Source organism: Meleagris gallopavo, chromosome 7 (assembly GCF_905368555.1).
Source record: "Meleagris gallopavo chromosome 7, MGAL_WU_HG_1.1, whole genome shotgun sequence".
Classification (NCBI taxonomy): Eukaryota; Metazoa; Chordata; class Aves; order Galliformes; family Phasianidae; genus Meleagris; species Meleagris gallopavo.
In genome coordinates this window covers 16,170,036-16,185,491 of record NC_139410.1, presented here as the reverse complement: position 1 = coordinate 16,185,491, position 15,456 = coordinate 16,170,036, and the positions used below count along the sequence as shown (strand labels likewise).

Genomic DNA, 15,456 nt, shown 5'->3' with positions numbered 1-15,456 from the left:
CACTGGTTTGAAAGGGAGTTGTGTTCTGAATGTTCACCGATCTATACCAGGCAGTCTTACAAGTGTTATTTATTGTAATTAATTTGACTGTGCTGCCTCAGGCTTTAGTGAGATAGTGACTTAAGGAACAGTGGCAGTATCAATACTGCACAGAAAGATAGTGAAAAACAGTCTTCTGGAGACATACATATATTAATGAAGAGCAAAAAAGAGCTAAGACAACATGCAAGGGAACGTGATGCATGGAAACACAGTGCTCAGCCCGGCTCTGATGGGTACAGATGCCTTCTGGTTTCTGCAGAACATGAAGCATCTGAGGCTGGGGCTGTCAGCAGCTACAAAACTCCTGCAAGTGTCATCACAGCCAGAGGTGAGTGAAGGAATACCCATGGGTGGCCAAGGGAGCACAGCACCCTAACCCCAGACCTGCTCCTGGGTGCCGGCTCCCGTCTCCTCTGCTCTATGAAATCAGCACTAACTGCTGTGCAATAACCACTCTCCATTCCTCCTCCCCCCACTGAGCTGCCATAGCACCTCCAGTGTAAGAGGATCTCTAAGAGTTTGTCATTTCTTTGATTCATCAACATGACTGGTCCAAGCAGCAGCTGGACAAAGGGTCAAGTCTTGTACTGCCTCATGCCTGCACTACTAAGAGAATGTGGGCTGTGGGGATGCAGAGCAGTGTCCTCCTTGCTGCAGGGCCCTAAGGACCAGCTGCTTCTGGTCAGCTGAGACCTTCGCCTTCATTTTGTTTCTTGTTTCAAATATCTACCACCAAGGAGAAGCCCAGAAAGGATTTTTGGGCTGACATTTCCTTCCTTCCTATATGGGTGGCATATTTTCTGCTCGACAGGCAACCTAGGGTACTTACTGAGGCATTATAAATGGTGATGTCTTTAGAAAATTTGGACAGATGTGAAGAATAATAAAACAAAGAAGCACACAAGCCATTCATTTGAAATCTATCACATAATCACCCTGAAGGGTTTGCAGTTATTCCTTACAGAAAGGAGAGGAGCCACACTTAGCAGCACACCCCTCCAGATGAGTGCATTTTGTTCTGCTCTTCTATAGCAAAGTTACCTGTGCAAGCTGACTGCATCTCACTGACCTGAGAAGCCAGCTGCTGTTAAAGGTAAATTCTTCAAACTGCTGTACATGTAAAGGAACAACAGCATGACTATTACGAAGAAAGCAACCTGCACAGGAAGCTTGTGCTGTACCTATGACCTTGGATCAGACATACAGCCTGTTTCAGAACAAGAGCTAGAAAACTCACAGCTACACAACCATTCAGAAACAGCTTCAGGGTAAAACAAACAAACAAACAAACAAACAAAAAAAACACAAAACAACTAAACCCAAATGAATGAAAATCAAATTATCAGGTTATTTTCAAAACAGCTGTGTTTTGGACTGTTAAAGAAAAGCAGCTAAGGAACAGAGATGTCTGCAAAACTAAATACATATTACCATACATAGGCTGTTGTACATGGGAAACCACTGCCTGCTGGCATCTGCAGGAACCACCTTTAGACTCTAAGGAACAAATGAAAGTTGCAAGATGCCTCAGATCTCTAGGACAAATCAGGGTCTTGCTGGAAAAAAAAAAAAAAAAAAAAAAAAAAAAAAAAGCTCTGCATTTAACTGACAGGCAGCAGGGTTAGTCCATGCCAAGAGCTCGTATTAAATGTTGTTTTTACATAGCGTTTTGTTTTCAAATTTGTGCTTCAGTGAAGAAGTCCAACAAAACATCCTGATTGTCCGCAGCTTCCAATTTTTGTCATCATCTGAATTGAAAAGCCAGAAGGAAGTAGATAAAATCCAACAGCCTAGAGGTAAGTATGCATACGTGCACATATGTGCACATTCACACATGCACACGTGTGATGGGAATGAAAATCAAGAATCTGAGATAATTAAAAGATTCATAATTAATTAAATCATCACCTATGTGACATTAACGGTTTCCCCTTCTCCTAAAGTTGATAAAAACAAAAGTTATATATTGTAAAAATTCATCAAAACAACAATATGGGCTTCATGTCCTGCCTGTAAGTTCATACTGACTGCTGCAGGAATTTGGGATGACATCAATTCACTCAGCCTTACAAACCAGGACTGCACATCATCTGACTGCCAAAGGTTGAGGTCTTTACTGGACACTTATTACAGGCAGACACAAAACATGCATGTGCTGCATTGCCACGTCTTAATAAAGAGCATAAGACATTTGTTGCTTACTTTTTAAAATCAGCACAACAGTGAGAAGCGACATAGAAGGCCAGGCAGATTTGGTTACACAAGGTAGTTGCCCATGTCAGCAGCTCCAGCAGCCCCATGTAAGCCACGCTCCTCTCGTCATGCTCAGTTCATTAACACGAAGGGAAACAGACCATCTGCTCCGTCCAGATGCAGCAGAACATGCTTCTTACCTCCAAAGCTATTTATCAGCGACAAACTGAGATCTCTTTAATCCTCTAATCAGATCTAAACGACTTTTCAGCATCACATCATGGTAAGTAAAACTGAACTACAGCGACTCGAATGGAAAGAAAAGTTGGCAGGTTTCATCACTGCTGGCATCTCCCGGTACCAAACAAGTGTGAATGGAGCAGATAACCTGGATGTGACACATGGCATCAAACACACACAGACGCACACACACAAGCAACCAGCAATGGAACCCTCAATGCTCTGAAGATGCCCAGCTGCTGTGATGTCCAGCTGCCAGTGGGATATAACGGGAGCAGGTAAGTTTCTGGAGTCAAAGCCTGCAGATGTATGACTGCGCTGCAACACCGCAGCAATTCAAAGTGAAACGCAACCCCCCACGGTACCCTTAAAAGGAATAAGCAGTGGAATTTCTTACCTTGAAGTTATGAATCTTCTCGTATTTGGGAACATGTTCGTTTTCTTTCAGCGTTGCTCTTCTGACAAGCGATGTCAGCTGTGAATAAGCAAAGAGTTTCAGAGGTTGCCAGATCGTCACTGACGACTTCTGCGCACCCAGCTTCATCCCCAGGGCTGCTATCAGCAGATCGGGCTGGCGGCCCTCTCGCTTGGAGTTGCGCACCGCCGATCTATTAGCTCTGTGCCCCGGCCACGACTCTTTGGACGGCATTTTGGAACTGACGGGAGAAGAGCCGGCCGCGCCGCCGCCTGTCAGGCTCGCTCTGACGGCGCCGGGAGGGGCATGGCAGCGGCGGCCCGCTGCGGGCACGGCTAGCTCGGCGGGACGCGGCGCTGCGGGGGGCTCCGCGCCGGCATGGCGGCACCGACCCGCAACTCTCCCTCAGCCGGTGGCCGCGGCTGCGGAGCGCTCCCGCCGCCCCGCGTAGGGCAGAGTCGTGCGGCCGGCACCGCCCCGCGCCCCCGCCCCGCAGCCAATGGGGGCGGCGGGGCGCGGCGGTACCGGCGGGAGCCGGGCGGCGGTATGGGGGTGAGCCGGCACCGCTGCGTGGGCGCTGCGGGCACGGGAGCTACCGACCCGGCCGGTGGTGCTCGGCTCTGTTCTTCTAAAGTCACTTTAGTCAGTGTTCTTGACGTAAACGGGTGCTCGACAAACTCACACACGTAACGACCTCCGCTTCCAGCGGGCTGTGAGTGCAGCTGCCTCCTGAAGCTCAGCCCGTGCCCCCTCCCAGCACAGCCCTAGGACCCCAGCTGTCCTTCTGTAGGACTCCCAGATCACCAACGGAGTCCCACCACGCTGGCACACACAGCTGGATCTGCTGTGCATTCCTGAACAGTTCTCATCCAGGCAGCAGAACTGCACTGCTGGTCTTATGGCAGCGACCCACACCACGGGGTGACCACCGTGTCCCCTACACATAGTTGGCACCACAAGGACCTTTTCCTGTGACAACCTGCCTGGGGAAGGCAGCCCTGACTGCTTGGCGCAGGCTGCAGCACTGCAGCCGCTCTCCCTCCTGCAGCAGAGGTATTTTTATCTCTCATGACTCAGTAACAACCAAAGACAAGCGCAGTTTGTCGCAGACTTCTGGATGGAAATGGTGTGTTGCAGCTGGATCGTGGTGTCACTGCACAGCTCGCTTCTGCAGGTACTGCTGGCCATGAGCCCTCGGCATTCCCCTACCCGGCCACCACTACCCTGCCCCTGGGCTTTAATTACCTGCAGAGGGGCAAGCTGCAGAGACTGAAGTTCAACATACAATAGAATTTCTTGATCTTTCAGGATTCCTTCCAACTCATCTAGTCCAACTCCCCTGCAATGAACAGGGACATCTGCAGCTCAATCAGGTTGCTCAGAGCCTGGTCCTTATCTGCTTCACCAACCACTAATTTGTATTGCTAGAAAACTGCTAATAATCCAGACCCTGGCCAAACATAGAACAAAACTGCTCATACACAGGGCCTTAGGAGTGTCTCAATACGCGCAGGGGACTCCATACCAAGAGATGATCATCCAGTGGCTACCTCAGTCTACATGGCTTGCTTTAAACCACTCATGTCCACTGCAGGTGGATAGATGTGCTTCTATCACACTCTTCTGCACGTCCTTCTGATATGTCACATAGCAGTAGGAGATGAAGAAAAATGAAGAGAGTGCTCAGAGATGCCACAAACTGACAAATGTAAAACAGCAGGGCCACATGAGGAGGAAGCAGGTCTTCAAGCTCTTTCAGGCCCTTCTCCCAGCTCCAAGATTTCATTCCCAAAGACTACGTTGGCTGAAAGTCCATGTGGAACAAGGTGGATCTAAACCTGGCCCAGAGGAACCATCTGCTCCAAACCCAAAATTCCTCTGCTTTTATTTTGAAAAGGGAAAGAAACACTTCATGCCAGGAAATAAACCCCTTAAAAATTGAATTTGTTTTGTTCCAGAGCGTATTTACTATCAGAATTGGCCCGTACTAATACCTGCATCATTTCACTTAAGAAGCAAGATAAAGCATTCTGAATTTCCCTTTCAGTCATTAGTAGAGGGCATATTTGTAGAGGTTTTTTGTTTGTTTGTTTGACATAGTTATTCCTTAATTATCAGCTTTCTTCTGTCTAAAGCTTTAGAACTGATTTATTTTCAATTGCACTTTAGAGTCGTGTTAGTAGAAACCGATCTCTGGATCCTGGAAAATTAAATCTTAAGATTGCCAATAAAAGGGTAAGCACAACTACCCAACAGGGAAAGGTCGTATCTCATGGCTCTAATTATGAAAACACATAATAATCTAAAAAGTAGTTATAAGATTATGAATTTTAATTCTAACACTGCTTTGTGTTACAGTAATCTAACTAAGACTGCTGATTGGTTTTACATAAATCTGTTCCTACTGTTTTCCTACTGTTCAGTGCAAAGCTTTTTCTGCTGTTTACAGATATAGGAATGCTGCACACACATACAGCAAACAGCCCCTTGCATGCACTGCTTGTACTGTATCTGTGCATACCAAAAAACTAGAATGAAATAAAGAGAAAACCATAAAGTTAGCCACTAAAAAAATTATGAAAAGCAACATCATCAATTTCTTACATATATTTCCCTAAGAGAAACCAGTGTTGCAGTTAAAATTCATCTCCAGAAAACTGCTTTCAGATGACATTCATCATATAACATCATTCTTCTGCTATTCACTAACTTCGGAGGTTTGCTATTGCAAGACAGCACTCTTAGCACAGCCCTCATCCTCTGCTTTGAAAAGAGAACTGGAATACAACATTTCTGTTGTACACACCTAACTGTTCACCCTGCGGGTCCGTGGCAGGTACAGATCCTGTACGTGAGGTAATACAGTGCAGGGAGCAGCTCCTGTGCTCCCAGTGTCCCAGCCCCTACAGGTGAGCCACCACCACTGAGAGCAAAGGCATGACTCAACTCAAGTCATGCAGGATGTGATTTTTCTCCTGGCACTCTCTTCTCTCCGGTCAGCCCATACTGCTCCACCTACACCCTTGATCGGTTCTTGATTCAAGACCTGTTCCATCGTGGCTCCTACATGCCCACCCACTGGCCTCCCACAACACTTCCCATTGTCCAGAGGCAGAAACATGAAGAGCAAAGTCTTCCCCTTTTCACTTCTCAAAGTCAAGTCCCGATGCTATGTTATTTTTTATTAGTTTATGGCAGCGCAAATGTTGCATGCTTAGGGAGCAATACATTGGGCACACTGCAGGAGAAAGGAGACTGGAGAACTTTTTAAGTGAAGGATGTGACTTCACAGGGCTGAGGTGAACTGAAAACAGAGTGACTGGAAATAATAGTAAGGCCAATCTTAGCAGAGCATCTCTCAGTCCTCATCATTTTAGTGACCGAAACAAGCACTTAAAAAAAAAAACTGAGCTCAGAAACACAACAACCGTTAAACAAGAGATCTGTTCAGAGGTTGCACATTGTACAAAGGGAAAAAAAAAAAAAAAAAAAGAAAACCAAAGACCATAGCCTGCTATTTCAAGCGTTCTCATTTGTCCAAAAAACTCAGCCATAACAGGGCTTCAATTTGGGGGTCCTACTGAGACCGCTTTCCTTACTTCTCCCTGAAGCATTCCTTCACAGTACTGTGGAAGCAGCTATTTTCTTAAGCGCTATTTGTTCTCCGTGTTATTTGGATAATATATGCATATTTTCTGGTGCTAATCTCACAATTAGTAAGTCTTATTATGAAGACTCTACAGAATTGATTTTAAAGTCATCCATGGCTTGCAGTAAATCCCAATTAGTCACTCTCTGAAAGTCACATTATGCAAGTTTAATCCAGTCACACAATTCAGTCAACATCAGACAAATAATCTTTCTATAAAGGCAAATCAATGCCTTTCCCATTTGTTGAGGAATAAACTGAAATCACTCCAGGGAAAAAAAAAACAAAACACAGAAGATGGAAACATCAGGTTAATCTCACAAGCCCTAAAAAAGGCTGGGCTTACTCAGACATCCACACACATTTCCAGCACAAAAGTGTTTATTTTCACGACCACCTGGCTCCTCTCTCAAGCACAGTATCATGTTTTCTTCAGTCTTGGGAATGCATGTGCAGCACACAGCAGGTTTTTCATTCTCATATGGTATTTTCATGTTGCAATGACTAAATATGCCTTTATTGTTTCAGACTTCATATGTAATACAATCTCTTCCCTCTAAGGAATGCAATTTAATAACAATATTGACCAGCAGTTATACTGCAAGCATTTTTTTGAGAGTTGCAGCCCACTGTACACATCTCAAGGAATAGCATATTTAAAAACCAAACCTTCAACCAAACTTGTGAACAAGTAATGCCAGGCAGAGCCTCCATCCCCAGGTAAACAGTGTGAGCAGAGGGGAGGAATGCTACTGAAGAGCCCGGCGCTGGTATTTCAGAAAGGCGATAGGAAGGACCAGCACGCCCCTTGGCCACCAGCCACAGCACAAGGCCTGCAGACAGCATCGGGCTCACAAAACAACCAAAGCAACAGGGATCCCTGTGCAACAAGCAACCTGCGTGCCGGGCAGCAGTACCCACTGCTGAGTTTGGGTTGAAGATGTAGGAGAACCATGGAATCCTATCGCTGAGAAAACTTCTGATTTTCGTAACAAAATTCTCCAAGTGAACTGGCTCCTAATTAAATAGGATCTTTTCCCCCAGTATACTATTTTTGAAGCTAAAAAAAGGCTACTTTTGAAATTTTTATGGTTTTACAAATTAGTTTTGATGACAACGCCATATACTATTTATTCCCACAGCAGGTAACATTAAACATTTTTATATCAAGAATTTAACAAAAGTTTAAAATAAAATTAAAATGTTTTAACTGATGCTACATCTATTTTTATAAAAAAACCCTGAAATGTTTTTTAATTAAAACCTTAACAAGGTTGAGTCTGCATGAATCTCTGGCTTGCTTTAAAGTATGATAGTTTAAAAAACAGAACTTGTTTTCTCTAGATAGTGATACAGAAGCAAGGCACTTCTCAGTGGCAGACAATTTCCTTTCCAGTGGAAGGGGCTATTTTGATACATGACCACAGCTCCAACAATGGTACAAATACAATAAAACACCCAAAGTTCCTCCAGACACAAGTTCAGGGTTTTTTTTTTTTGTGGTTCTGGAGGATGCTGTAAATATCAAAACACGGCAAGGCAATGAGGACTACTCACAGGGTTTCAGCCCACCATGACACCAACAGGCACTGCTAGATCAGGGCTGCAGAGTGACACGTATTGCTGCTGGGACCTGCAGGATGAACAGCTGGTGGAGCAAAGAGGCTGCCTGTAGGCCCTGCTGGCCCTGAGGGAGCTGTGCATTCCTGACCGAGACATGACTGACTGGCGTTTACTGCAGTGAGGCATTGCTCCAGCAAAAAATCCCTTGACTTGTGACACTTCAAGGCAAATCTTATTCCAAAAATAAATTCAAAGTAACTTAAAAATGTCCCAAGACAACATACTGTATAGGAGCAATAATGTAAAAATGTAATGCAAAACAGCAGTTGCTTGAGAATTACTCTAACAGCAAATACTGTTTGTTACTAACATGCTACACGTAAGTATCACAAGGCAAAACAGACCATTAAGCTAATATTTTGAAACTATAGGTAATTCATGATAGTTTATTTCTTATCTGCTCCACATTTTCCTAAGAGAGAGAAGGCACATAAGAACCTTAATCATACCCACTGATATGGGATCTGGCCTGTCTCCTGGCAAGGGAATGTTGATGGTGGCTAAAAACTTCTTCATCACACCCATTTAAGAATCACATTGTTAAAAGCAGGTTTTATTACAAACTCCTGCAACTTTATGTAACTGAAAATTCATAGATTCAGAAATAACAGTACTCACATAATCCACAAGGTCTTTCTTTCTATTATTACATTTACTAGGTATTTTTAATTTATTCCTCATGGAACGGGAGTCTTGGATACTGCTATAGCATAGGAAGCAGTATGGAAATCTCTTTTTATGTCTCATTAACATTCTCTTGCCTGATGTATAATATTCATTTCACATTAGAAGCATCAGACTGCAAGAGAAGACTAATAGTACTTCTTTTTGTTCTATGTAGTAATTCAATTTAGAATGATTCAATATATGTTATAATTGAAAACCGCAGCTCATTAATTTCTAAACACTCTCTGTATTTCAGACCACACCTGTTCCTTTGGCACATCCTCTATTTTGAATTCATCCACTTCTTCCTGAACAGGCAATGTTGCTATGATACACGTGCTGTCAGAGTTTCTTTCTTCAACATGCTTAGAGATCATAATCATACTTATTTAGCAAAAATAAGGAAGTGCAAAGCCTTCTAATCTTTCTTTAAATAACACTTAATTCAACTCCACGAATCAAGGTGAAAATATTTTTTGCTCTGAAAGAAAACTAGAGTTGCGACATTGACAGGAAGCACGCACAATTTACAATGGTAAAAATCTGCTTATGGACCACCTCCGTGCAGAAAAATGGCAGAACGTGGTAATCCCACATGCCCACTAGCACTTCTGGCAGACCCCAACTAACAGTTATCTAGGTTCATCTGTGTCTGTGGGCAGAGCTGCACCGCTGCAGCGGGTCTAGGTCTATGTTCATTTTACACAGTGTAATTAGGCAGACTGAGAAAACGAGGAAGGCTGATCATCCTTCAGATAAGCTTCTCATGTTGGCCCCGTTTCCTTGCCATTTCCATCTCTATTTAAATCAGGATTGATTTGAAACTTGCAATGAAGGAAACCAAAGTGGAATTACACACTGAAAAATCCCAAAGTCAAATGATCAGTTTATTGCCACCCATAATATCTAATCCCTGATTAGAGACTCAGAAAAAAAACAACAAATAAACATTGTTTTACATTCTGTTGAGCAATTTCCAATTGTTCCAATTTTCTCATTCTCTTTTCTCACATATGGTTCATCTTTCCTATTTATTCCCTCTAAGTTTCCTAATTAACATTTTCAATGCTTCTGTCATGAAAATTCTTATGTAAAGGCAGGAAGCATTCCATTTCCCTAGAGGAAGCTATAGCTTCTCTATTTCTTACTTGTGACGAGCACTCAAGTAACCATTGTATCAAATGGCCAAAATGAGAATCTTGGAAGCAAACTTAACATCTTGATTTGAAAACTGAATCATTTTGAATGATTCAAAGTGGGGAGCGCAAGTCTCCACCATAAATGTAGACTATTTATCTTCTGGGGAAGAAGCAGGAATCAGTGCATGTACAGGTGGTACAAGTTCTGTTACAGACAAGAACCTTTGCTTTAGTTTAGTTTATTATTTTTTTTCATTCAGCAAGTCTGTAGTTTTTTGCTACTCAGTTTTCAGGTGATATCTATTTTCAGCTATCTCAGATCCCACTCAGTAAGTCAAAGACCTGACAGTTGGGATATTAAAGGCATATGATCTTTGAACAGAAGCTCTTCTCTTGAGCACCGGGCATGTTAAACATCAAAAACTAAGTCCAGGGTATAGTTTTATTTCTTCAATTCAGTTATTGACAATGGCAATTACGTATTTATCCAGCATCACTGCTTTCTTCTTACTTAGTCACATTTTTCATCTAAGTAACAATTTTTTGTTTATTCTTCCACCCCTCAACTAGTACTCAACTAGTGGTACTGCTCGGAAGATTTCTAATGTTTGAATTTTCAGCAAGAGCTGCTTAAGAGAAGGCCCACAGAGTCTCCCAGTGAACTCCCAGCCCTGTCAGTCTGCTGAACAGTGAGCCTGCCTTACAACCAGCCTATGATGAAGGTGATTGTTTGCTCCCAAGCACAGGATGCAGCTCTGTCTGGAGGCTGGAGTGAATGGGAAGCTGTCACTTAATGGACCGAAGACTTAGACTCCGTGAAAGATAAAACCATTTGATGCTTTTCAAAGATTTTGTGCATTTGTTTTAAACACATTGTTACTCTAATCATCAGACAATTTCCAGAAATGCCTGAATGCAAACCCAATCCATTGTCACATTAAGTTTAGTAAATGCTGCAAAGCTTTTCCAGCAATGCAAAATCACCAGAAATCTTTAAGCCATACGTCATGTATCTAAGAGCTTAACACATAGAGCTTTTCAAGTATTTCACCACAACATGCCAAACTGGGAATATGGCCTCCCATATCTTCACAGTATTCATCCTCTGTTCTCTCAGTTAGGAAGGGGGAAAAACCACTTGCCTTAATCAGCACCTCTAATCCAATTCACAAATTGGAAGCCGTAAGAAAATGTACTGATTCAGATACATGTATGAATAAAGTTTACTATTTGACTTTATGCTTTGTGACGCTAGCTCTAACATCCCTTACACAAACTATTTCAACTGCTTTAGCTCTATACAAAGGCAATAATAATCTCCACTAGAAAGAATATAGCTTAAGTGCATTATACTGTGCTCTTCACTGTAAGAAACATCATCCTATGATTATCTTTGAAGTTGTATGGGGGTGAGGAATACTAGCACTAAGATAACAAAGGACAGAGCAACATCCATTCACCGACAGTCAGATTTTTCAGCTTGATGGTTCTCATGTTGCTTTAACATTAGGACTGTAGTAACAGCAAATGCCAGAAACAACACTATTTCTAACTGCTGATGCCATGTACAAAAAAATGTTAAATATGGAAAAGTTGAACGTTCTCAAAGTTAATGATATAAGGAAGACTTTACAAGACTGTCAAAAGTTGCTGTCTTTGCCGCTAAGTAGTGTGACAGGTTTGAAGCAATAAGAGCAAGCAGTTTTCTGAGCTTAGCAACAAAACTGCTCTCCTTACTTTGTTAAAATTCTGAAGAGAAAAATATTCAGCTAGAGGCTAAAACTAAGCACGAGAAATTTTATCTGAAAATACATCTGCTTGTGAAAGATCAGAAGGAAAGAAGCAAAGGTTTGAACAGATCTACTTTTGCAACATTAACCACAGGATAAAGGATTGCTCTTTTTTCTTTCATAGTCCAATGCTTCCAAATACTTCATTTAGGCATCCTAACTACTTCTCTTTCTGCTAGGACTTAGACATTTCACTCTTTAGTGGTCTTATGGGTTTGGTAATCACTTATGAATAGGCAATTATTAGCGGAGCAGATGTGCCTGCCTGTCATGGGACTATCCAAGTGAATGGGTAATGACAGACCAGACCTTCACAGGTCCTCATCCTTTCCATCTTTGTACAGAAGCCAACTAATACCTATTTGTACTTGTGAGCATGTAAACAGCGAACAGTATAAAATGCTTTCCCCTCCTCTCATCTACATAAAAATCAACTCCATGCTACAAACATTAATCTTAACTGAATAGAGCTAGAGATAAGTAGAGAAAATCCTTGGTTATCTGACTCGCAGTGCTGAGTTATGCAGGCTACAGAGTCTAAGAGGATAAAACACAAGACATCCTGGATATTAGTTCACAGCAAAAGGTGCTACTCACACCACTTCCCGCTGCCTTGGGGAGTCTCATATTCAACGAGTGACCAGATCTGACCCTGCCTAGTTTATGAGATTAGACACAATCACAGCCCAAGGTGATTATCACCAGCTAGAGAATGTCACATTATAAAGTCTAAGTGAGGTAAGAAACCTGTAAATAATAAAATTATCCTTTTATAGGTCTCTTTATTCAATAGTCCAGCCTGTTTCCTGGAGGAGTGATTAGTAATAGAAAATAATTAGGAGATGCCAGATGGGAGGAGGAGTTTTAAAAAAGAAGAAAAAAAAAAAAAAAAAAAAGACCCAACACACAGCTATGGAAACAGAACAACAAATGACAGAGCTGCCAGCTAGCAACCCACTGCAGTTCCTCACTGCCCAGGAAGCTTGTGGCATGAGTGAGAAGCGGTAATCACACTCCTGCTCTGAGAGAGATCTGCCAGCTCATGTTTGGGACCACTGGAAGAACTATGAAGTTGTGAGAACAGAAAAACAAAGAAAAGGCCTTCATTTCCACATATAAGGATGCGGGGCTTCCTCACTATACATCACAGCAGCCTTTCTGGGAGCCACAGGTATACAGCCCCTGGAGATGGGAAGCAACAGGTTCCTTCTAGGGCTGAAGCCCCAGTCTCTATCTTGAGCCTGACCTCTCTATTTCCATGCCCCATCTCTTCAGATCCATGATAAAACCTCTCTCCACCTGAAGACGGCCCAGACCAAATCAACCTCTCTGGCTTCCTCCTTCCCTCCGCTAGTCTATGCCAATGAAAAAGGAAGGAAATGCCTGCCAGTCAACAACAGAGAAGCAATGGTCAGGTAAGAAAGGCAGTAAAAATGTAACCAGATCCAAACTATCAAATGTCAGAAACCCCGGAAAGGACTGCATTTTACTAGCAAGGGCTACACAGATATACTTCTATCAACACTGAAAGCGCAGGAAAAGAAAAGCACCTAATTCATCGCTAATGGCTTCATTTTATCAGCAACAACACAAGCAGTATTCTTCAGACTTAATTGCACAGCAATCATACTGCTTTACAACCTTCTTAACGGTTTTGTTCAGCGTTCATTTTACAAAGGCTCGAGCAGGCACATGAATACACTGAGGGCAATTACCCCCTGTGCTTTTGTGGAGGGCCTGGTTGTGAGCCTGAGGGACTACCCCTAATTTCATATGGCATTTGGCCCCTGGGTATAATTAAACACTGGACTTGACAAAAACTCTGCCTCTGTGCACAGACCTTACGTGCCAGATCACGAAAAAGCTACACTTACTTGCCAAAGCAGAAGGCAATGAGGCAACTCTTCTCAGTCAGCAACTAAGTGACTGGCACCTACAAAGCAAGGCTAAACTGGGATGCTGATCCTCGGCTATACATATCCACAGCACAGCACTGAGATGGGAGGCATACTCTGCATTTGAAATGCAACCTGACCCAAGCCACTCTTCACTTCGATGTTTGTGTGGCCTTAATTGCTTTTAACTTTGCAATACTAGACCAGCAGTATATACTCAGGCTACCAACACAGACACAGGTCTCACTCCATGGTAATCCTCCACATCACTCTGTGGCCATTACATTAACTGCTTTAGAGGCATAGGTGGGTGAAGTTCTGGAAGGTTAAATGGAATCGGCTGGGATGCCATTTGCAAAGCACAGGAACTAATAGGGCACAGCTAAGTGCCAACAGGACTAGCAAGGAAAGCCTGGGAAAATCAGTTGAGCCAAGGAACCGTGTTTAGCACTGGAGCGGAGACACTGGTCCAGCTTGAGACCGCTGAGAAGATTCTGGCTTGCTAATATATCTTCTGCAAGCACAAAGCACTAGTGAGAGGAGAACAAGATATTCTGTGACCTGGGGATTCAATTAGCAAACTTTATGCTTCATTTGGAAGCTCTGAATCTTAAAACAAGATCAGTTTATATAATCTTCTTAGTGTATCAATTTTACTGCCACACTGAACATGAATAAGGGCGTAGGTTACTCTCAGTGACTGTGAGCAGAAAAAGCACCCTGCAGAAAGGAACTTTCTCGTGCTGATGCATGGATGCTGAACAGCACGTGTGATTAGCTCATCTTTCTCGAGTCTTAATAAACATACAGTTAAGTTGAAAACATATGTGCTTATGAAAACATAATGCCGCCATTTATAGTCTTATTTTGAACTGCATATGCCATACGTAATGGCAGATACGTAGTGCTTGGTCACTGCCATCAGAAATAACAAGGACCAGAAGGGAAGACGAGAAAGACTGAGGTAACCTCTGTGGAGCATAATGTTGTTGATGTACTGCAGCAGCTACCTAAAAAGCAGACTCATCCTTCGTCCCATTAGGAGCTTTCTTGGTATTGACAAAATTGTCTGTGCTTTGAAGCCTCTGCTGAAAGATGGGCTAAGCCCAGAAGAAATAAATAGAAGTTTTTGCCTTCCACAGAGTTATGTTTTATTTATAAATTACATTAAACTTCCAGAATGATTGTCACAGACACCCGCGCAGGGACTGGGGAAAAACATTTGTGAGAAAAGAGTTGACAATCTCAAGTTAACCCGTGGGATTCTTCAGTGCTCAGCCTCGTGTGTCTTTAAGTGTACTTCACGGTAAACGTTTATAAGCTGTACATGTAACAGCATTACTGCTTTGACACTACCTTTGATCTAGCTACAGCTTGTCTAGGGTGCCAGACCTTACGCATCCATCTTTTCTGATAAAATCGTTAATTTGATTAAGTGGAACTATTTCAAACAGCTTCCAGCATCGAGATTTCCTCAGTCCCAAAGCACCAAAGTCTTCTTCTATGATCATTAAGGCCTTGTCTTCATTCCAGCCCCCACTGCTCCCAGCCTGGGCATTACGGGTGCCAAATAAAACGCCAAAGTTGCCTTCCTCCATTACAGAGTTCCCTAAAGGGGATTATGCTTCTGCAACAGAATACTGTATCTTTCTCAACTACATTCTCTGATATTCTTTCTCTGAAAATAAAATGAACCGTGGTGGAGAGAGATTTTGAGCAGATTTAACTAACAGATTTGAACAAGAACAAGAGCAGATAAACAGTAGTGCTCTTAGTGAAATTACCAGTGCTGGCTCAAGATTGG

The 15,456-nt window shown here is 42.8% G+C and overlaps 1 protein-coding gene across 5 annotated transcripts in view; it reads right to left on the bottom strand.

The window, feature by feature from the left end:
* CHN1 (chimerin 1) overlaps window positions 1-15,456 on the bottom strand; it is an 80,183-nt gene that overhangs the window by 21,048 nt on the left and 43,679 nt on the right. For all 5 annotated transcript variants that reach the window (XR_014884530.1, XM_085228634.1, XM_085228632.1 and 2 more), the window contains one exon: window positions 2,873-2,950. Coding sequence is in view for 4 of the 5 variants with exons in the window: in XM_085228634.1 (XP_085084760.1) it covers window positions 2,873-2,950 (78 nt within the window). In the remaining variant the exon portion in view is untranslated. The remainder of the gene's footprint in view (window positions 1-2,872; window positions 2,951-15,456) is intronic.